Source organism: Camarhynchus parvulus, chromosome 12 (assembly GCF_901933205.1).
Source record: "Camarhynchus parvulus chromosome 12, STF_HiC, whole genome shotgun sequence".
In the NCBI taxonomy this organism is placed as follows: Eukaryota; Metazoa; Chordata; class Aves; order Passeriformes; family Thraupidae; genus Camarhynchus; species Camarhynchus parvulus.
The window spans coordinates 5,187,490-5,209,816 of record NC_044582.1 but is presented as its reverse complement, the minus strand read 5'-3'; the positions used below and the strand labels follow the sequence as shown (position 1 = coordinate 5,209,816).

The 22,327-nt window shown below is 42.8% G+C and overlaps 2 protein-coding genes and 3 non-coding genes across 20 annotated transcripts in view; 4 read left to right on the top strand and 1 right to left on the bottom strand.

Annotated features, from left to right (window-relative positions):
- The window catches only part of PBRM1 (polybromo 1), a 56,568-nt gene extending 42,340 nt beyond the window's left edge, over nucleotides 1-14,228 (bottom strand). For 3 of the 16 annotated variants that reach the window (XM_030956432.1, XM_030956433.1, XM_030956443.1), the window contains exons 1-10: nucleotides 11,664-11,711; nucleotides 10,519-10,674; nucleotides 9,688-9,785; nucleotides 8,985-9,132; nucleotides 6,591-6,731; nucleotides 5,847-5,963; nucleotides 5,373-5,441; nucleotides 4,515-4,613; nucleotides 4,012-4,097; nucleotides 1,436-1,534 (exon numbers count right to left, since the gene is read on the bottom strand). In XM_030956432.1, the coding sequence (XP_030812292.1) occupies nucleotides 1,436-1,534; nucleotides 4,012-4,097; nucleotides 4,515-4,613; nucleotides 5,373-5,441; nucleotides 5,847-5,963; nucleotides 6,591-6,731; nucleotides 8,985-9,132; nucleotides 9,688-9,785; nucleotides 10,519-10,674; nucleotides 11,664-11,711 (1,061 nt within the window). Of the gene's footprint in view, nucleotides 1-1,435; nucleotides 1,535-4,011; nucleotides 4,098-4,514; nucleotides 4,614-5,372; nucleotides 5,442-5,846; nucleotides 5,964-6,590; nucleotides 6,732-8,984; nucleotides 9,133-9,687; nucleotides 9,786-10,518; nucleotides 10,675-11,663; nucleotides 11,796-14,099 lie in introns of those variants that run through there. The other 13 variants (XM_030956446.1, XM_030956431.1, XM_030956440.1 and 10 more) reach the window with 11 other exon arrangements.
- Nucleotides 14,229-14,269: 41 nt separating this feature from the next.
- On the top strand, nucleotides 14,270-21,574 carry GNL3 (G protein nucleolar 3). Its single transcript, XM_030956534.1, has 15 exons — nucleotides 14,270-14,353; nucleotides 14,563-14,621; nucleotides 14,717-14,854; nucleotides 15,471-15,584; nucleotides 15,749-15,832; nucleotides 16,056-16,191; nucleotides 16,648-16,751; nucleotides 17,015-17,150; nucleotides 17,612-17,699; nucleotides 18,058-18,241; nucleotides 19,194-19,336; nucleotides 20,009-20,145; nucleotides 20,631-20,860; nucleotides 21,056-21,137; nucleotides 21,227-21,574. The coding sequence occupies exons 1-15, from the start codon at nucleotides 14,341-14,343 to the stop codon at nucleotides 21,313-21,315; spliced, it is 1,737 nt and encodes a 578-aa protein (XP_030812394.1). The 5' UTR covers nucleotides 14,270-14,340; the 3' UTR covers nucleotides 21,316-21,574.
- LOC115908487 lies at nucleotides 16,247-16,319 on the top strand. Its single transcript, XR_004061114.1, has one exon. It is a non-coding gene; the product is annotated as a small nucleolar RNA SNORD19 (small nucleolar RNA).
- LOC115908488 lies at nucleotides 17,443-17,513 on the top strand. The gene has a single exon (XR_004061115.1). It is a non-coding gene; the product is annotated as a small nucleolar RNA SNORD19 (small nucleolar RNA).
- Nucleotides 17,917-17,992, top strand: LOC115908489. Its single transcript, XR_004061116.1, has one exon. It is a non-coding gene; the product is annotated as a small nucleolar RNA SNORD69 (small nucleolar RNA).
- Nucleotides 21,575-22,327: the final 753 nt, after the last annotated feature.

The window sequence follows — 22,327 nt, the reverse complement described above, 5'->3', positions numbered from 1 at the left end:
TAAAAAAAAAAAAAAAAAAAAAAAGGAAAAGGTTATCACATTAACCATTAACAGTCACCCAGAGTGTGTGAGCAAACAAGTCATGATTCCATTAGCAGGAACACTGCTTTGAGTAAAGAAGGTCAGAGCTTTTAACTGAAGAAATTCTTACCAAGCCATGAGTCTGCCTCTATTTTATGAGCTGGTCCATCCAACACAGTCAGAAAACTGAGGTCCAGCCTACTGCCTTCTATCCTGTTTTGTACACTTGAGTAGTTGATTCATTGTAAGAGAAGGGGAATGATAAGAAGTCTCTCCCAATTAATAACTTTGTTTTTTGATCCTGTTTTATTGGGATTTGTCTACAGGAAAGAATTCAACACACTGTATATTCTATCTCCCATTCCCTCATCCCCACCCTTGGCAATTTCAGCACACACAGTGCCTGCACATGAAGCAGCCTCCTATGCTTAGGTGGATTAAACTGGCATCCACACTGGCTACAGTCTCACCTGGACTTCTTCAGCATCCCTCTCTTTTGTCCCAAACCTGGGGCACAGCATTCATACCACACTATATAAGCTATGCCTGACATTCTCTGCCTTTTTACAAGATCAGCTCTATAGGCAGCTCCAGAAATGGGCTCAGCCATGTCCTGCAGGAGCCAAGTGAAGACTGGGAAAAAGCAGATGGGCTGAGGGCATGCCTGGGCCCTGCACTCTCCTACACATCCTTTTCTGCCTTGTGATACAAACACACAGATACCATTTCCTAGTGTGTGGGCCATCCCTCTAAAACATCCACTGAGCTCCTTTAGTCCATGACTTTGGCTTCCATCTGTCCCTGCAGTCCTGCAGGGCAGCAGTGCTGGTGTCGGGCTGCTGCCTGATGAAGCCATTCTGCTTCTGTCCTCGCTGTGCTTTCCCTCTTTTCACCAAAAAGGCTTCATTGACCTGGGCCATTTTTATTGCAATACCACACCTGGATCATGAGTACATCCACTTGTAGCACCTCCTCCCAAAGGCCCCTGGAGCTGTAATTCACCTTCCCACTGGCAGTGCAGATCCACAAGGGCACTCCAGGCTCAGCACCCTGAGCCAGCCTGGCTGCTGTGCTGCTGTTCAGTGGCCCAGCCCTTCAGCACCTACATGAGGCATCTTCACAACCAGGCTCTGTGCCTGAGCAGCAGCATCCAGGCACAGCTGAGCAGCCCAGGTGGTTTTATCCCTGTGCTGCAGTGTCAGCTGCTGTAGGCACCCCCATGGAGCACTGCCAGTATGGACTGCACACACTCCCCAGTCAGCAATAACCACACTATCAGTGTCTTATCAGCATTAATCTCATCCTAATCCAAAGCCCAGCAGCACAGCAGGTATGAGGAAGAAAAATCAAACAAAATTTAGCATTTCCATAGGATGAGCACCCAGCTTTTCCTCCAAGGGCACAATTTACTTACCGATAATATTTGTTAGAAGAATTTCTCTCATCCCCAACACTGCCTTTACCCTGTGAGGAAGGACCTGTCAGCTTGGAAGCAGCCAAATTTGATGCAGTCCTTAAGGCAGGAGAGGCAAGCCAAGGAAAGGGGGGAGGAAAAAAAACAGGCCCACCTTAAACCCATGAAAAGATGCAGCAAGAAAAAAAAGTTTTTTACAGAATCACTTTGATAGATCAGCCAAAAAGTTCAGAGACAGATGTTTGGAAGCTGAAAGATTAGTGAGATCCTTTCAGTGCTCCAGCATTTATGTAGATGTTGTTTATAACGTCAGAGGAAAGTAACATTCAGCTCAAGCATTGATAGCTGTACACACAGCTCAGCCTAAATAGCAGTGAAAGCAGCCAACAAAATGTTCCTTAGCATCCAGATAAAGCCAATCATACAGGTCCAGTCATGTTTTATCAACACTTAAAGTCACTGTCAGGTTGGCTGACAGAGCACATTATCAAACAATTCAATTTTGTCACTTTAAGGGAGGACAGTTAAATGCACCCACAAAGAGCAGTTTAGGATGGCAAAGGAGACAATGGGCTCTGCAATAAAAACCATGATTTTTGACACAGGGGCAACATATAAAGCTTAGGTTGGTAGCATTATGATGATTTGAGTTTGAGCCATAAATGACAAAGAACAACAGATGCAAATTCAGAAGAAAAATATAGAAAATGCACTTGAAGTGAACTGATGAGGGAGTTTTACCCAAATCAGCAATAGGTAAAGAACTCCCCTTTAAGACAATTAAACATTTAGGAATTTAAATAAAAATAATGATTCTGTGAAGCAGATTCTTGAGAAAGAAACAAACAACAACAACAAAAGAATGGTTCAACAGAAAAAGCAGCCAGTGAAATACACAAGAGCAGGTGAAAGGTTTGGTTTTCATGACACTTCTCTTATCCCAATTTTTTCTGCATTCAGCCCAGTATTACTGTAGCCTGCTTCAGGCATTATTTTTTGCCCCCAAGTCAGAGAAACAAAGAAGGGAGCTGTCAATGATTCTGATAGATTACTTCAGGATTTGAAGGTCTGTTGAGAACACAATACACAAGAGGAACATCTAGAATAAGGCAGCTAAGAAGTGGAAATGGGTTGGCAGTGCAAGAGAGGAATTCAGCTAACAAATATCAGTGTGATTTATCTGTCATCCCTTCTTATACAATCAGATTTTAAAGAAAAACCATTGAGCCTCAGAAATAAATATGACACACACCCTGACATGCTGAGCTTCACCAATGGCCAACACAGTGAGAAAAATAAAATACAATCACAATTTAAACAGAAAACCTCAGTGCTTCTGTGTAATTCTAGTTACTGCAAAGCAAACACATATGGATGTTCAGTGTCTGTGGAATCCAAATCTTCTGGCACTACACATACTTTTATGAAGGAGAATTATTCACCTATGTGTCAGGAATTACTCCTTAAAGAGTATTTCTGCTTTTTATTTTTATATGCTCCAACAATGACTCACCCAACCATGGGAAGGATGCTAATGCTGAACAAACCAATCAAAAAAAACACTTCTCAAAACATCAAGCAGTAAAATTCAACTTCCACTTCTTTCACACAATAATTCTAGGCAACACTTCTAATACTGACACCATATACACAGAAAAAATTAAACTGCCTTTCAGTTAAGTAAGGCAGTGACAGTGTTTCCAGTTGTACCATACAAACCTTGGCAGGAAATGCCAACAGTGTTTTCCCAGCACCAAATACCAGTAAACAGCTCCAACAGATAAAGAGATTCCACCTTGTAAGTTTTCAAACACAGCTCACATTGGCAAATAATATCTAAGCCTACTCTTGAGTGTTGCTCATAAATAAAATGTTTTTATGAGAAGAAATTTAATTGCATTTCACTTAAGAAACATTTATAATGACTGCATCACTTCTCTGTACACTATGGATTTTCACAGGAAGAAAATGCTGTTTCCTAAGTAAAATCACCCCATGAAACAAATAGAGCTGTCAACTTTCATCAAGTGTTTTATACCTGCATATTCAGGGCCAAATCTCTGCTGCACTGATTAATAAATCTGGATCTTCAGGTTCCTGTGCCTCTCTTCATAGCTAAAATTGTTTTTCAAACATGAGTGGATTTCCCTCTAAGTATCTTTTGTCCAAGGTTCTGTTCCTATGTTTCTGCCCCTAACTGTGAGCCCTTTGGTTTCCGTTCCTAACAAGGTTCAAGAATATCCAGCACTTTTCAACAAAACAAAGCATCTTGTTCCTCACTATTCATTTTCTGTTATTAACTTATAAACATGTGGTGGAAGTTGGCCATAACTTATTAAACATCCACGGACAGTATTTTTCATAATCAAGTACATCACAAAAATATTTCACCGTAGACGTATTTCAATGAAAAAAGCTTTCTTTCAAAAACTATTTTAACCAATGTACAACTTATAAAACAACACTAATCTAAGTTTTCAAGACATTATTTCCCACTATACTCTCCACAGCACAATTAAAGGAATGTCAATAGAGGTTTTCATATGAGATTATAGAAAGAAGTCTATTTGCAGTACCTCATTCGGAGACTTGACTTGGCCAACTCACTGTGCTCAATCTCAGCCTTTTTCATATTAAATATCTTTTTAATTGCATTTGCATCCTGTCAATGAAAAGATTTTTTTTTGTTTAATGTTGAAAGAGAACAATATTGTAATCAGATATATCCAGCTATCTAAAACAAAAATTAAGGTGTTTTTACATTTAGATATTAAACAATTTTGCACAAGAAATGAAGCATGGAACAAAGTCTGCCTGAAATACTCCCACACAGTATTTTTACAGTGGCTTGAAAAAACTGAATAGAAGACCTGAGCAGCTTCAGGCTCATTTTTTGTCATTGTTGCACCCCAATTCTGCTAAAAGCAATATAAAAAAGAAAAACCCACTAAAAGCTATTAAAAAAATGAAATCAGGGTCTTGAGAGCCTTATATTCAAGAATTATTTAAGGATCAACCAGCATAGAAAGTAGTCAAGAAAATCTGAACCCAAATCACACTATGAGCAACTGAAACTAACCTTGAATACTTGGGATCCAGGCTCATTGTAGGTTTTGGCATTCTTTGCCAGAAGATCTATGTCCTTGGCCATGGCATGAATGCTTTTATAAGTTCCATTCTATACAACAAGAAGCAGAACTGGTTAAAGTGGCAACCTTCAGACAGCATGAGAACTAAGCCAATAGTGAAAAGCAAAGGAATTCATATTCAATAAAGGGAATGTTCATAGAAAAGCAACTGATTTGTAAAGACAACAGATAAGTATCTGCAAAAAGTAATCAAGGACAGTAGCATACATATATGCTAAGTCTTTATAAAGCTCATGAATGCTAAGATTGAAAAAATGCTTAATAGATCATACTATCTTTACTTTGAAGAGCTCTGACAAAATGCTGTTTTAACTTTATTCTCTAGTTCAATCAGTCTATGTCCCATCCCTACTATACAAAATGCTAGAATTACAGAACAGTATTTCAAATTATTGGAGAAGTAAGATGAAAAATGCATCAGTACAAAACATCTATTTATAGCACTAGAACAGAAGTAGGTGATGATAATGCACAACCAAGCCTCAGTACTCCAATGTTTTACATGAGCAGCACTTGTCAAGGAACTGCTTTAAGCCATTAAACATCAAGGAACCCGAGATATTCTGGCTTGAAGCCAGCACTCCACAGCTCACAATGCCTGATCTTCCATATAGCAACTTCTGCAGCACTAACCCAGCACAGAACATTGAATCACCACAGTGTGCAGGTTTTTTAATAGCAGAGGGAAAACACACTGCCTTCGTGCTACCATAAATCCTGACTTCTAACAATTCTGGAATGCTTACTGTTAAAAAAGGCTGTACCCCGACACATTAATATGTTCATACCTGTATCCTCTGGGCAATGGTTTTAAGATCTATGGGTTCCTTTATTATTGCATAATAATCTGGATATTGCTGAAAAACAGAAATAATTTAGGTATTACTATAAACAGTCACAAAGGTTTTGTTCTAACAGCTCACAGAACAAGCCATTAGATGAACTGAAGGTAAGAACAGCGTAAGCCTCAAATGAGGCAGATACAAGGCAATTATAATTCATCAATAAACTGACATAAGGGACCAGTTCTGATTGAAAATCAAATCCATGGTGATGGTTTTCAGAATATTTATTCTGCTGATTAAAACTTTCACCACAAAAACAGAACACCACTGTTCTGAAACAGAGCAGTACAAACAGGTGGAATTTGCCACTGAAACAGAGAGCTGCACCCTGAGCGTGGCCATCAGAGCCTGTAACATCAGTTACAGAAATGTCCAGGCTTCCAACTTAGCACACAACCTACATTAATAAATACTCACCACTTTAGAAGGAAGTTTCTGAAACAGTTCACTTATGAGTCGTCCTGAGGGGTTTGTGGCAACAGCTATAGCATCAAGAAGCTGTTCCAGAATTTCCTTCAGGTAACCTGGAGATGACTAATGTAAGAAACAAAAATTACAGAAAGTTTCAACAGCAGCCAGAGTGCAGGGCTTCAAGTTGTGCTGAATACTTCAAAGGCAGAAAAAATCAGCTACAAAATACAGATGCAACTTTTGAAGACAATATTGTTTATGCAGGTAAAGGTACACTAAAAACCTCGAATTTCAGCTTTACACTGCAGACTGTCAGACACACATCAAAGTTACTGAAAATGTGCATCCCAACATCATAAAAACCAGATTAGCCCAAATTTCTTCTCATAACACTCCAGGAACAGCTGCACTGACTGAATGGGGCACTGGCTGATAACTGATGTCATTAGACATGAATCTTGCTTGCAACAAACCTCAGTGTTGGCATGAACTCAAGCATACTTCATATTATTCCAACTAAACCAGAGCCATGCTTTACCCATATCAGAAACCCTCACAGCTTTTTTTGCAAGGCAAAAGTGAAACACACATACAATGCTGTGAAGTGATTAACTAATAAACTTGCATAAGAAATACCCTTTGGGACATAATTTAACAATGAAAATCTTACTCAACGAATTTCACCCTCTCAGAGTTGGCTGACATCCACAGTTACAGCCTCCCTTCTGCAGCTGTCATGCCCACACTTACTAATTCAGAATTTGCTTGATTGTCATGTCCTTCCTCATCATCATCGTCATCCTCAGCATCACCTTTCTGAACAAATTCATTTTTTGTGCGCAAATACAGCTCCCACAGTTTGCAGGCAGCTTTATATTCAGGAGAATCTGGCTGCAAAAACAAATCAAACATTCCAGTCAAAATTCAGGGCATTCTCATCTGGGGGAAATTTGTAAGTTATCAGCTGAAAGTTATTAAATATGAGTAACAGAAAACTTGGGAAATTCCTGCTTCATTTGTTCTTTGACAGAGGAGTTAAGAATCACAATAAGCCTTAGAAAATATAACCTGTATCACTCAAAAGCATCCAAGTCTTTCAGAAAACTTTGCAATAAAACTAGCTGGGTTGAGGCTTGGACAAACCAACTAGATGAATCTGGAGAAATCACTGGCTTTTGTTGAAGTACACCACCAGCATTTAAAACAGATTAAATTTCAGTATGCCAGAAATCTGATTTAAGGCAATACTGCTGTCATTGCGTGGCACTTGAAAATTAACTTCTATAGAAGAATGCCAGTAAATATCTTTGAAAGCACTGCAATGGTTTACACTCAGCATTAACTGGGCAATTCCAAAGAACATGACAACATGTTACCACCTGGGTACACCTCTGGATACCTCATCTTTTAGAAGAGGTAGAAGCATTAGTTATAAAATTAACTTTTAAAAATACAGAGCTGGTAGTGGCAAACAAGCACGTGCCTATTACCACTACTCAGAACAAAGAGCTTTTCTACCCATGTATTTTTCCTTCCCTTTCCTCTGTCATTTAGTCTCTATTTCAGGTATTCCTGCTGATAATGTCACCTTATTACTGCTGATTGCACTCTTCTTACTTCACTCTCTCAACCTCTGACAGCTTGTAATACAAATGAGAAACCAACATGAGAAGTGTTCCTTATCTTGCCTTATTAGGCTTAAATATTCTCAGCACATTAGACCAGATGTTGCTTATGAAGAGCAGATTTTTAAGGGTATCCTGCTCCACAAATCTGCTTCCTTCTGTATTAATGCAAGATGTTCAGGAGTGAGAGACTTGACCAGGAATACAAAAAAATCCAAAGGCTGCTGCTCTGCTGGAGCACTGCCTATAAAACATCTGCTGGAATAAAGACCTTGACAATTATTGTCCCTGGTTTGTCCATGCCATGGAGCTGCCTGGGGAAGGTAAAAGGTGAAAAGAAGAAGAGGTTAAGATTTTGTGCCACAGCTCCATAATTCTCTGGAAATGCCAACATTCCTTCATCCTGCAATAATGGATACCTATTTTTAGTCTAATGTGAGATCTCTATGACATAGTTAAATTTTGAGCCCACAATTCTACAGGCAAAGGCAGCACATACTCTGTAAAACCCCAATCATTCTCTTCTGCCACCAACCCATTAATGTTGGGGTTTTCACACTGAGTGCCTTGCAAAGCTCCAGGAGTACAAAATGGATTTGGAAATCTTTGTACTTTTCCTCCTGGAAGCAGAATGTGCAAATGCATTAACCCATAAATCTGACTGTTTTCAAGAAGCTACTGCACACACACACAAGTGAAACAAACACTGCCTTTCTGGATGTCACCTGGCTACCCCAGCTGGGTTATTCAGAAGGAACTCATTTGGATTGTCTCCAAAGTCAAAGATATGTGAATGGCAATATTAGCAGGTTTAGATTTGCTGTATCACCTCATTCAGCACATACAATTTCACTGGTTTATGGATTTAACATAGCCTTTCATTAAACAATATTAACCCAACTTTTCCCCAATTCCTTATGCAAACTGCAATAAAACCCATTAGTATCTGTAATAAAACACACAGAGTTTGGGGGAATTGCCATGGGGGTTGTCTTGAAGACATTACATTCACATCTATCATCACTAACCATGACAGTCAATGTGCCTTTTTTTTCATTTTATTAAGTGGCAAATGGAAGAGAAAGATTCAACACTCCCATCATAAGCTTGCTGTTAGCATAAACTTCTCCTTCTGAGAAGGAAAAAAAAAAGGAATCTTTCTCCATTTCAAAGGTGGAGAGGGTGCTGTAAACACAGAGGGTGTTGTAAAATGAGGAGGCTTTGACAGAGGAATATTTTTCTCAGTTTATATCTCCATTTTTGCTTTTGACCTCTTCTGGAAAACTACATGAAGATCATCCCCACATTACTTTATGATTTTCCACAGAAAAATTGTTATAGTAGGACATTTTAGAAAGATACAGTCAACATTATGGAAATTTATGCAAATAACTGCAATATGTGCTGTTCTCTTACCGATAATACTTCAGCCTAAACTGAAGAGGTTTTGGCCAAACCAAGGCAGAATCTGAACAGCTCTACTCCTTTTACAATGGATTTGAGCCTTTAGTTTGCTCACCTTATAGTAAGCCTTTGCATTGTTAAAGAGAAGCTGGAAATCAGCAGTTAGCACATTCACATCATCATATTCCTCCATCTTCAGCTTTTGTTGGATTTTCATTAAATCAATTGGCTGAGAAACCACTTCATAATAATCTGGCTGATTTCTGTTGCAATGACAAAAACAGGCATCATGTTCCAAGCAGTAAAACCCAAACCCCAGCACTAAAGCTTGTGCATGTTTATGACTAAATAAACTGAAGAAAGTTCCAATACATTTCTGTTACAGCTAAAAGATCTGGACAGTGCTCTATCAGTCAGCTCACTTCATGTATGTTCTGCTACTGTCCTCAATTTTCTGAGTTTAAGAGAAAATTCAGCCTCTTACTTAGCTACTGCATTTTCAAGGGTCACTTCTATTAACCCTCCAAAGCTGTGCCCTTAGTATTACATCCCACCACTTATACAGAATATCTTACAATCAAAGGCATGGATGTTTTAAGCAGGTATTACAAATTAATTCAGTGTATCCTTTTTTTTTTTTTCCTGAAAAAGAGCACCAATGTAAGCACATCCCATTGAATAATTACACCAAACACTGATGTGAAATGATGACAAATGTAGCTCAGATTTTTCACAAATTATTGCTGAAGTATTTATCAATTTCCACTTCTCCCTGATTAAATCTCAGGTTCAAGATTTAACCAGACCTGTGGCCTCACCTTCTCTTGGGCGCCCTGATGAAGAGCTCACAGAGGAGCCTGCCCTGCTCATCTTTGTAATCTCTGATGGTGTTGTAGAGCTCATGGCAGACAGCAATCTGAAAGGCAAGAACAATGAAATAAGGAAAAAGGAGAGAATTTAAGGAGGTAACAAACAAAAGTCTGCTTACAAAGGGAAGGACAAGCTGCCAATCCACAGCACACCCTAAAGCAGGACTGCGAAGCAACTGGAGCACCTGACACTTTAGCAGATACCTGACAAGTGTGCAGGATCTCCATTTATTTTTTGAACACAGGGAATTTTATTTCAATACTAATTCTAAGTAAAATACCCAACATGTAAATTAATTCACTGCAATTCTCTCCAAGTTACAGGCATCTACAATAACAACAGGGGTTCTTCTGCCCTGCAGTTAATTAACATTAGACTGCTCATGCAAAGGCATAGCAGAGGCATTGTACATTTCAGCAATCACTGCCTGTGCTATTCCCCACTCAGCCCTCGGCATTTGCTATGCAGACAAAGTTCTCTACTTCTGCACATTATGATTTCAGCTCACTCTCCAACATCCTTCCGTCTGCTAAAATCATCAGCAAAAAGAGAAAAGCAGTAAAAACAAAACAGCAAAGAAAAACATGAAAGTGGTGAGCCAGAACCAAGCCAAAGCCAAAGCTGAACAAGGTCCTAAACACAGCTCAGCCAAGGCAGGAACCGATTCAGGACCAGTGTACATGTTCTACATATGGTCAATAATTTTACAGTCCAGCACATTCTACACAGGGATACAGTATCCCCAAGAAAAAAGGTGCCATCAGGAAGAAGGTACTAACAGGATCTACAGTTGGGAGGTTGGAAAGTCTCCTCCTCTTCCTGCTTGGGCCTGGTACATTGGTGGAGTGATGGGCGTCGTCGAAGTCTCCGCCACTGACGCTGCTGGAAGGAGAGGTAGCTCTTCGCCTCTTGGAACCCATGGAATCCAACTTCTTCTATAATGAACAGAAACCTTCTTAAAGCCCTGGCATTGCATCCAAACCCTCTGCTCAGAGCTACCCACAGAGCTAGCAAAGCTTCTGATGATACATTTGCCAAATGCTATTTCTGTAAACTCCGACTTGGTGGAAATTCCAAACGGTAAAAAAGGGAAATCAAAATGCTCCTACAGTTTTATAATCACCAATGACAGCAAGGCCAGAAACCCCCGAGCTCACACTAAATTAGCAGCTCTTCACAGAATATATTCTTAAGCTCTACATTTTCGTACCCCATCCCATGCACAGCAACTAAGCAAGAACCACTGTTTTCAACAAAAAAGCTGTACAGAGACACATGCTCAGTTTTGGTGTAAAAACTCTTCATTCCACGTCAAACTAAAAAACCGCGAAAAACAGACCAGAAAAGAAAAAAAAAAAACAACCAACCAAAACAAATTACAAATGAAAAGGGCCACAGAATACCTTGTGTTACATTCAAGTGAAAAGAAGGTCTGGATCACCATGGGACCTCCCACTCCCACTTTATGTGTGGGATGAATGGCTCAACCATGGAGAAGCAGGGAAAGCCCCCTCCTCTTTTGGCCATAGTTTTGCATCTACCAACACAAGCAGTGACAAATGAATAACCACCATCCAACAACTATGGTAATTTATGAACAAGTTGTTGGCTCTTGCCCAACTTCCAGTGACAGCATCAGAAAAGTATCTTTATTTGGGGCTATCTCAAAGGCTGAGGACAGAACAGATGCATCTATCCCAGCCTATTCCCATTTTCCAACCAAATCCAGAGATTTCTTTCAGGAGGCACTCAGATGACTAACAAGGTATGGCAGCACAATGTAACTGCGTTAAAGCATTTTTGTTAGAGACAGAGATAACTCCAGGCACACACGTGAGATGAACAAGGTAGGAATAATTAACAGTTAGGAAAAAGAAAAGCAAATGGCCAAGGCAGAGGGATGGAGACACAATCAATAATTTACCAGATTTACCAGAGTAGAACCAGCACCTCGAAAAGCCAATCTCCTCATAGTGTCTGATGGGCAAGCACAGATACTGCGAGAAGGGGACACTCTAAGAGTGCCAAACCAGTAATGGTGTTAGTACAGCAACAACTGGAAGACAAGAAAAAGGAAAGAGAGAGGGAAGAAAATTCAGAGTAGGTAGATAAAGAATAAAATCAAAGAATAAAGTGGATAATTACAGTGACAGAGAAAAAAAGCAAGAAACAGAAGGCAACTTTTTTTAGCCCAGCAGAAACTCTACAAAGTAATTTTGTACACAGAATGCTAGACACTTCTGTCATTGTCACAGTAAAAATACATTTCTCTAATGTTCCTGAATATGCATTACAGATTTCACAGCCACTTGCTAGAGAATGATTCATCAAGCAGAGCAGAAAGTAAACAGAAGTGATACCTGACCTGAGAGTACAAACCAGAAAGCTGTAAGTTACAGAATGCAAAGCAGAAAAGTGCTTATAACAACATAATCTTAAGGTCAACAAACACTTAATAAACTCTCAGATGATGCACCTCCAACACCCTGCAGAGTAGATTTTTACACTCAGAAGTAAGCAATAAATATGCAGCCATATACTAAAAAACCAGTTTCAATTTCTATGCAGTGTCTAAGCCTGATTCTTTATACAGAACCATTTTATGGCAAAATGTTCGCTTCTCTGTAGTTCTTCCAACTCCTGCCTTCAATCAAACCCCAGAGAGGTTCTTTTCCTGTTCAGCATGCTGGACATTTTCATAACACGGACATGCAGAGAAGCTCTGTGGTTTATCAGCAAACAATTCATTTTGGGAACTGACAACAGCCTCAAGCCTTGGTACTGCCTCCAATTTTCATCTGAGGGGGACAGTCTGGAGTGGCTGCACCAGGCACATGCTGGGAAACACAAGCCCTGGGCTGTGGAAGAAAGGCAGGAAGGACTACTAGAATCAATAACTCTGCTTCAACCAAGAACCCAAGAGTACACTCAGTCCAGTCCCATCCTGAAATAAAGATCGGAGAACCTCCCAGCCAGCACCTGCCTGCAGGCTGCACATCAGCTGCTGCATGTCCACTGTCCGGGACACAATGCTGAGGCTGTCAGCCATACTCTGACACTGCTGTGATCAAGGTACCCTCACCACTCATACACAGCCTCCAAAACGTGTTTTTCTCCTCTAATAACCATGCAAAACATAGATCAGTCTGGACAACATCACAAACACTCAGTGAGAGACTTGGTGATGTAACACTCACTGAAGGTGAGGCTCCAAAACACAAACTTCTCCCTAAACTGCCACACTCGTAAGCTCAGAGAACTCAGCTGTGCAGAGAAACACAGTTTTACTGCATAACCTCTCTCCCAGAGCTTCTTCTGCAATTGCACTGCTGGCTCACAACAGCCACACCAACAATCTCCACTGCTATCAATGAGCACCTCCAGTGCAACAGCAGCTCGAGCATCTCCTCGGTAATTCCCTCACCGGCCATAAAAATGTCACAAAACCACAGCAAGAAATGCTTTGGCCATTACTAATTCACGTGTACACTGATATACACAACGGGGGAAGGAAGGCTGTCTGTCCCAAAAGCCGTACAGAAGGACCGCAAGTGTCACCCACTCCAATCTCCCCACACCAACAGGTTTTACACACGTCGGACATCATACATTTAAAATAAAACATTCTAGCGCCCATAGGTTCATTTTCTGCCTCCAGGCAGAGAGCTAAAAACCAATAGATACCACGGTTTCTGTCAAGATCTCCCACGTTTCATCAGAAACACGAAACACGGTAAATTTAGCCAAGGGAACAGGGGAGGGAAACGCAGCCGGAATCTCCCCCGTTTACCGATCGCACTAAAAGCTGCCGCGGGATGGGAAGAGGGGGCTGGCAGCGACCAGGCACGGTAAAAGGGCAAAGCTGGGAAAAAGCGAGAGGGACAACACAGCCACCGTTTTATCCACACAGGGACAAGGAACAAAGACACCGAATGTGTCATTGTCCCGAGGCGGCGGAGCCCTGCTCGGGAGCTGAGGGGTTATCCCCGGCAGGAAACAAAGAGAAGCCCTTTCCCGGCTCCGGGAGGACAAGACCGTGTCCCGGGCCCGCCCCGCGCTGCCGCCACCGCGGGCAGGACCCGCCGCTGTGCCCGGGCCCGCCCCGGGAGCGGCCGTTGTCACCCCGCGGGCCCGGCCCGGCGCCGGGACGGGGAGCATGGCGGGAACAGGGCGGGAAGGATGGGCTGAGGCGCACCCGAGCGGGCGACGCGGCGCGAACCCGGGGCGGGTGACAGGGGCGGGCGGCGCTCGGCGCCCCGGGCCCGGCACGGCGGGGCCGCTGTGCGCTCGGGCGGCGCCGCCACACAAAGGGAGGCAGCGGCCTCCAAGCTCCGGCCCGCGCCCCGCCCGCGCCGCTCACCCCGCCGGCTCCGCTCCGCCTCCCGCAGCCGCGGCCGACCCGGGGTGGGTGCGCGGGGTCCGCCCGGCCCGGCCCGTCCCGTCCCGCCGGTACCGCCCGTCCCGACACCGCCGGTGCCGCCGCCGCCGCTGCCGCAAAGCGCGCCCGGCCGCCCAACGCGCCGAGCCCGCGCGACACCCCGGCGGGGCAGCGCCGGCGCGCTTTACGGCAGCGCCCGCCGGCGGGAGCACGTGGCGGCGCCATGAAGCGACCGAGTGAGCGCCGGGAGCGGCTCCGGGACGGACACCGGGATGGGACGGGGCGGGCGCGGGAGGCGGCCCGGCACTGGGGGGTGGCGGCCACCCGTGGCCAAGCGAGCGGCGGCGATCGAGGGGGCGGGAATCGGGGACTGGGGCTCGGGGGAACGGCGGCGGCGGGGATGTGCGTGTCGGTGCACGGCGCTGACGGGCGCGGTGCGTTGCAGAGCTGCGGAAGGCGAGCAAGAGGCTGAGCTGCCACAAGCGCTACAAGATCCAGAAGAAGGTGAGGCCCGGCCCCGGTGCCGCGTTTGGCCGTCCTGGGGCCGCCGCGTTGCAGTTTTGGGCCTTAGGCTGAGAGGGTTTCTTGTGCTGTTTCAGATCAGAGAACACCACCGAAAAGTCCGGAAGGAGGCCAAGAAACGCGGCCACAAAAAGCCCAAGAAGGATCCCGGAATTCCCAGTGCGGCGCCGTTTAAGGAGGAGCTTCTGCGGGAAGCGGAGCAAAGAAAGCAGAGGGTAAAACACAGTTTGTGGTAAAGAGGGCAAAAACCGAGACCATCCGTCTCTTTAAGGAAGCTTTGTGTGCATAAGTGAGCACTCAGAGGAGCAGTCATGGTAGATGGTCCCAGCAGACTCGTGCTTTGGAAAAGCGATATATTTATTTCCAGCATTGTACAGTGTGCAACGCTGGAAATATGAGCAAATCAAAAAAGGATTTGCTCTTTTATTTTTAACCTTTGTTTCCTAGCTGTGCATGGGAACACGCTGGAAGTGACATTTCTAATGCAGTCAGAATTCCCTGTGGTGCTGGGATACAGAAATGTCCCATCAGAGTGCTGGGAGTTAAATTATGGCATTATGTGATTACACAGAAAATAGGGATCTGCTGTCTGCAATGTGGACTAATGTGACATTTGTCAGCTGCAGGGGTGGCTGCAGAGCTGCTGCTTTGGGATCAAGCTAATGCATGGCTGCCTCTGGGTAGGATGCAAAAAAATGTTACCAGAGTCACTTGGATAGCCAGGACTTTTAACTGAGCTGGCTGAGGAGCTTGGATCAGGAATGGGGAGAAAGAACATTCTTATCACCTTCAAAGATGTTTTATCTGGCCTGGGTTTTTGTTTGCAATCAGCTTGAAGAACTGAAACAAAAGCAGAAGCTCAACAGACAGAAAGAGCATGAAAAGAAGAGGAAGCTGGAAGCTAAAAAGAATGCAGCCACAATCAAGGAAAAAGCAGAGGGACAGGTAGGGGTCCTGTCCTGTATAATTTTGATTTCTTGAACCTGTAGAAGTCATCCTGAAATGGAACCTTCTTAAGCAGCATGTTGCATTTTCATGCTGAATATGCACACAAATATTAGACACTAGTGCTCATTTAAATAATTTCCCTTTGTTTTTATTTGCTTTAGGAATCCTCTGGCAAATCTAAAGGAAAGACTAAAAAACCGCTGAATAAAAATTCTAAGAAATCATTCTGCAGAGAGCTCATGAAGGTGAAATACTTTAACTATTTTTATATCACTATATGAGAGTCAGCAATAAGATCATTTGTTATTTTCCTTAGAACACAAAGTTTGTCTGTGAGAAACTGGAACACTGAAATAAGGGATTTTACAACAGGAAATGTTAACAACTATTTTTGTAAGCCACAGCTACACCAGAGTTGCCATCTAGTCTGTGATGTCTTGTTTAAGTCTTGTCTTTTTTCTGACCCAGGTGCTTGAGGCCTCAGATGTGGTTCTGGAGGTTTTGGATGCCAGAGATCCAATGGGCTGCAGGTGTCCTCAGCTGGAGCAAGCTGTCACTTCCTCTGGAGGCAACAAAAAGCTGCTCTTGGTTCTGAACAAAATTGGTAAGAAATACAGGTTTTCTCACAATGTTACTGGCACTGTGGTTCTGTGGTAGGTGAGCTATGAAGATTTTAAAGGAATCTGAGATTCCATTGAAGACATGAGATCCAACTCTGAGCTCACTAAAAAGGCTGCAAATTACCAAATACCAGCAGCTAAGTAAAGAAAATAAAATACCAAGAGCAAAGGGAACTTTGTTGTAAAGTAGCCTTTGCAAGGATTGTGGAGTAATCCTTCACAGAACATCATTCTGTACCTTACAAAGTCTTCTAACAAGACCCCAACACTAAAAATCTAATACAGAGGCCAGAAGTGTAATTGTGATGTGCTCTGCTAAGGCAGAGACCCTGTGTGCCTTTAGGGAATGCACCCAGTACTTTATACTAGAGTTCTCAGCCAAAGGGCATTTGTCATGTTAAGGTTAACTCAAGGAGTGAAAGAACTGCTCTTCTTTCCAGATTTAGTGCCAAAGGACAACGTAGAGAAATGGTTGAATTATTTGAAGAAGGAGTTTCCAACTGTTGCTTTTAAGTCAGCAACAATGATGAAGGACAAGACTATGGTAAGAGCACTGCAGGCTGTCCCATGGAAAGGTCATGTGTTTGCAGTCATACATGTTGAAACATCTTTAAAATTCCTTTTCCCCTGTTTTTTATTGCACTTCTGGGACTGGTGGATGTGCCTTTATACTTTCACTAAGCTTTGCAGTACAGTGGGGGAATTCTTACCACTGCAATTACAGTAGATGAATAAATCTAAGTGTCCATATTTTATCTTCCTTAATAGCTCCTGACCATGGGGTTTTTTTGCCTTTGAATCCTGTAGCAGGAACAGGTCACAAAAAGACATGCACGTGTTGATTTCTCAGAAACCTCCCAGTATTTTGGAAGCAAATGCCTTTTAAAGCTTCTTCAAGGGTATGGCAAGACCCAAGACAGAGCCATTCAGGTTGGGGTGGTAGGTAAGTGTTTGGAGAAACAGGAGGAGTTTCCTTCTCCCATAAAGCTTTGGGATCCTGTATTACTGGACTGGGTAAAACTGCTAACAGCTGGTTTGCTAACGAGCTTTCCAGTCATTGTTCTTTGATCCAAGACTCTCAGTGTTGTAGTACTTCAGCCGCCAGGGATCCATGGTACACTTCCACAGGGATCTGTGGGAGCCCAAAGAAGGCAGGATATGTGCTCCACTGGCACTGCCTTCCTCATGCCTGACAAAAATCCCACAGAACATAGCACTACAAATCCTACAAGTGTGAGAAATGAGGATACATTCTTTGTCTTACTTCTGTGAAGACTTCAGATCCAACTCTGATCTCACACTGATGCTTACCTTAGCAAAGATACCTGGAAGAAGCTGTTTTGATGGGTGTTAAAAAGCTGTTTTCTTATTTAACTTAAAAGGATTTATGTGCTTTATCCTCAGGTTTCCCTAACGTGGGAAAGAGCAGCATAATCAACAGTCTCAAAGGAAAGCGTGCTTGTAATGTTGGCCTGACAAGAGGTGTTACCAAGTAAGCTCAGTCCGATCAAAGCTGTTCCTTTCCTTGTTTCTTGTGTTTCAGTTACCATGAGTTTTGTTTCAGTCCATTAGGGGCAAAGCACACCAGTGTGCAGATTTAAATGCATATTAAAATTTGCAAGATGAAAGGTATTGATATGTATGATGCAAGCTCTTTCCAGGGGATACAGTGTATAAACTTGATGTTTTGTTTGTTTAAATGTCTATTCTACACAAAGCACATGATGACAAAACATTGAAACTGACTGTATGAAGTACATTCAATCCAACACTGAGCTTTGTGTCTTGCATCCCTCACCATTAGCAGTCCTTCACTAATATCTGCTCACAGTGCGTTTTCCTCTGAACAGGTCCATGCAAGCTGTGCACCTTGATAAGCAGACAAAGATGCTGGACAGTCCAAGTATAATTGCAGATCCTTCTAACAGTGCCCTCGCTCTGGCCTTGAGAAGTATCATAGACCCTGAAGGATCAGACTCAGCAGATGTGCTTGAAGGAGTAAATGCCATAATAAATCACTGCAGTAAGCAGCAGGTGAGCTCCATCTTTTTTCTACATCTCTCACTGCATCAGAGTTCTCTGTAGGTTTCTTAGGCCCAGTAATGAAAGTTCATTTTGCTGTAGCTAATTCTGATAGTCTTTGAACTGCTTTCCCTAAGCATGCAAAGTGGCAATGCCAAGGGTGATCCTTCATACTTTCAAACAGAAGGCAGAACAGCATGCCACGATCCTGACAGCCGGAGAAAACAGCATTGCTTTTAAGACCTCATCACCACACAATCAGAGAGTGAAAAATGATGACACTGCTTGTATGCTGCCTAGGTTATAGTGAAGACCTCAGATCCAACTCTGATTTCACTCTAGTTTAAAGCAAATTAACCTAAGCCTAATTGCCTTTGAGTTCTTTGAGAAGAGTTTTTGCGGACCGGTGTGCTGTCCTGTTGCAGCACATGTCACATTTGAGACAGCCACAATAACACAGACTATCCCCACACAACTTCAGAAAGCTTCAGCCCACACAGAGTAACACCTTACTTCTTCAGAAGGCTTCAAGCATCTGCCCTTCTTGTTCTTCAGCCCATCCTTTTATCCCCTCCTGTTGATGTGTTGCACCTCTGTGCCCTGTGTTCCCTTTGGTGGTTGGTCAGTGCTCCTGGGCACTCCATGGCTCATTGCTGTCAGTGCTGCTCACCTGCTGCTCACAGCTGCACCCACTGGGGATGAGGCTGGGCCAGCCCCACTCCCAATTACCACAAACTGTGCACCTACACTGTGTCTACACTCCCACGAGTCTGCTTGAATGGCAGATGAGTTTGTTGGTGAAGTAGGCATTTTGCTTTCTAATGTTTACTTCCACATGCCTGAGAAAAACAGCTTTTCTCTAACTCTCTCCTCACTGTTATCCAACTTTATTTGCTCTTTTACTCCTAAAACTATGAGAAAGATGGGCATCTCTTTCTAAATGTGCCATTTTCTTTTGCCCTAGGTAATGATGCACTATAATATCCCAGATTTCAGGGACCCTGAAGAGTTTTTGTCTTTACTGGCTCAGAAGAGGGGCATGCTGAAAAAGGGAGGTGTTCCTGACATAGAAAATATGGCTAAATTAGTGCTTTGTGACTGGACAGGGTATGTATGCTGTGAACTTTGCTCTGTGCTGCTCACCTTTTTCTCACTATTAATCCAGCACAGCAGAAGCGCTGAGTCCATCGAAGTACTTAAAAAGGAGAGGCTGCTTTTTTCCCTTCCTTTCTCACATTTCACTTGGGTAAGGAGCTGGATTGTCAAACAGATTTAGAGAATGCCATCCACAGATAATTTTCTGAAGTAGTGAAGGATACGTGAGAAGAATGAGAACCTGTTGCACATTATTCCATAAACAGTTTCTGTATTGGAAATCTGCTTTCCTCTCAAATACCAAGTCCATGTTGTCCTCTTCTAGACAGGAAAGGATATGGCAAACTTTCTGTGGAAATTTAGGGTGGTTCCTATATTCTGAGGGTAGGAATAAATGTAACTCAGATTCAGTAATTGACTGTGACTATCTCCCTTGCTGAAGTGACTCAGCTGCTTTTACAGGCAGGTGATCTGTGGTGACAAAGTGCCACTTCATTTTCCTCTCAGGAGTGGGCTATCCCCTTAATACGGTTGACAACTTCAGTGTCAAATTTTAATATCTCTTGAACTGCTGTTAAACACTTACTAGTTTGAGAGCTTTGTGCTCTGTGTTTTATTTTTAAATACGGGGATTTAACTGTGTTATCTTTAGTTGTTTTTTAATGCTGATTATTATTTTCTCAGAGCCAGAATAAAATACTACTCACAACCTCCAGGATCTCAGAAACCACCACCCTATCTTACAGAACAAAAAATAGCTGAAATGCAGGAAGGCTTTAATTTACATAACCTAGAACAAGAAAACAGCAACACTGTTCAAGGTAGGACTGTTCCTGTAATAAACTACCATTAACCATAGCGTCACAGATTGGCCTGGGTTGGAAGGGACCTTGAAGTCCATCTTGTTCCAAACCCCCAGCTGTTGGCAGGGCCACCTTTCACTCAGACTGGATTAGTCAGAGCCCCCTCCCCTTCCAGGGATGGGGCAGCCACAGCTTCTCTGGGAAGACTGTACCATGGTCTCACCATCCTCACAGTAAAGAATTTTTTCCTGCTATCTAAACTAAACACACTTAGGTAAACTTACCTATACTCAAATCCAGGTTTTCCAGCTCCAAGGAGTTTTCTGTAGATGCCTCAGGGAAAGCTTTTCTCAGGGAATTTCCTTGCCTTGATGGCAGAACCCTGTGTGGGACCCCTGCCTGGCAGGGAGGAGGCAGAAGTTCAGTGTCCCCACTTGGGGGCTGGGCATTACCTCTGTACTGAATGACAGGGACTGAACAGACACTTCCCGTGCTTTCTGCAGCTTTAAAGCACCCCAGTCCAGCAAGCAGCATTGCTTTTCAGTCAGCTGGAATGACAAATGGGACAATAGAGGAAAATAAAGTGATAGAGGACAGATCAAAGTGGGGAAACATGGAAACAAGCAAGGAGGAGGAAGAAGAAGAGGAAGAGGAGGAGGAGGAAGAGGAATTCACAGAAAGTGATGATAATGAAGATGATGTGGAAGAAGAAGAAGATGATGATGTCAAAGAGGTAAATGAGGGTTTCACTAGGTCTGGGCTTTTTTCCTGAATTAAGGAAACAACATTGTTCCAAGTCACTTAGCCTCAGCAGTGGGGCTCAGCTATACAAGGGGCCATCCACACTTTCCCCAGGCTCTGTTAGGTTTCATTTGCATAGGAGATTTCATTAATGATGTTAAAATAATGTCTGACCTCTGACTTGTAGGACAGCCAAGTTCAGGTCACCAGAAAAGCAAAGCCTGGAAAACGCCAAACGAATCCTACAAATCCCAAGGAGCAGAGGGCAGGTGTGTATTCAGAGCCCTGGATTAAGGATGGGCTCTGGAAACTCCAGGATTTGTACTGCTTTCACTAAGACATGATTATCTCTTCTCAGGAAATGAACGTTCCAGATCACTGTCCTTCAGCTTAGATAAACCAGCAGATGAGGATGATGCCTATGATTTTAATACAGACTATGTGTAACAAACCAGGTGGGAAGGCACTGTCTGGAGAGCTGCTGCTGGCTTTCAGAACAGTCAGGAACACTGGGGTTGGAACAGAAGCTGGAGGATGCTGCAGAGCCAGAGCTGCTGCAAAGACTCAGCTGTTGCTCTGTCAAATAATGTACATAACAGTGCATCTCCCTGGATAGTTCCAGATTTTATACAGGTCTAGGAAACTGATTGTTATTCAGCTTTGTCATAAATCTTATTTCCTGTATTAAAGCCTATTTTAAAAATTCCTAATAGACTCAGTTAGTCTGTTCATTTTGCCTTATAAAATACCTTTCAAGAGGATAAACCCTTTGTCTTTGAAAGATAAATGATAAATGTTACATTCTAGTCACATTCAAACAACAAATCTGAGTTTTCCTAGAGGATTACAAAGATTTTACCCTTAGAGCATGACTTTAGACAGTGACTTTTCAGTACATTTTTGCAAAACTTTTAGAATTTTCACATGTAAAGGTTGGCTAGAAAATGCTCCTTATTTCAGCTAGATAAGGTATTTTACCCAAACACTGGTTTATGTTTTGAACCTTCACTGGGAATGGTAAAAGAGATTTTATTAGTAATCCATCTCCACTGGGAAACAAGTTGATCTTGAACAGTGCACTTGAACAAGAGTGTTGTTTCCTGATGGCACCTGTTACACCTGGCAATAACTGGCCCATATTAAGCAGAGCACTGCCCTGTGCAATAAGGATGTGCTGCTGTGCTCAGCCTGTAGCAAAGTGGGATAGCAAGAGCATTGCCAAGAGGCCCTGCAGCTGCTCAAAGAATTAAATGTTTATAATAAATGCCTGACACTAAATACCTCCTGTGCATCTGTTTTCTTCCTATTTCTGTGTTCTTTTATAAATAAGTGTGTTTTCCCTCAATGTAAGCTGAGGCATAGATTCTCATGGGCAGCTTAAAAAGATGTCAAGTGCATACTAAAACCCAGCTTACTCAGCTGAATTGCACTGTCAGCTAATCAAAGTAAAATCTTTCCA

What these genes read in the sequence shown, in the direction of transcription:
- GNL3 (XM_030956534.1), top strand. An exon ending in AAACAGCAACACTGTTCAAG is followed by an intron (nt 20,146 to 20,630) that starts GTAGGACTGTTC and finishes TGCTTTCTGCAG; the next exon opens with CTTTAAAGCACCCCAGTCCA. An exon ending in TCCCAAGGAGCAGAGGGCAG is followed by an intron (nt 21,138 to 21,226) that starts GTGTGTATTCAG and finishes ATCTCTTCTCAG; the next exon opens with GAAATGAACGTTCCAGATCA.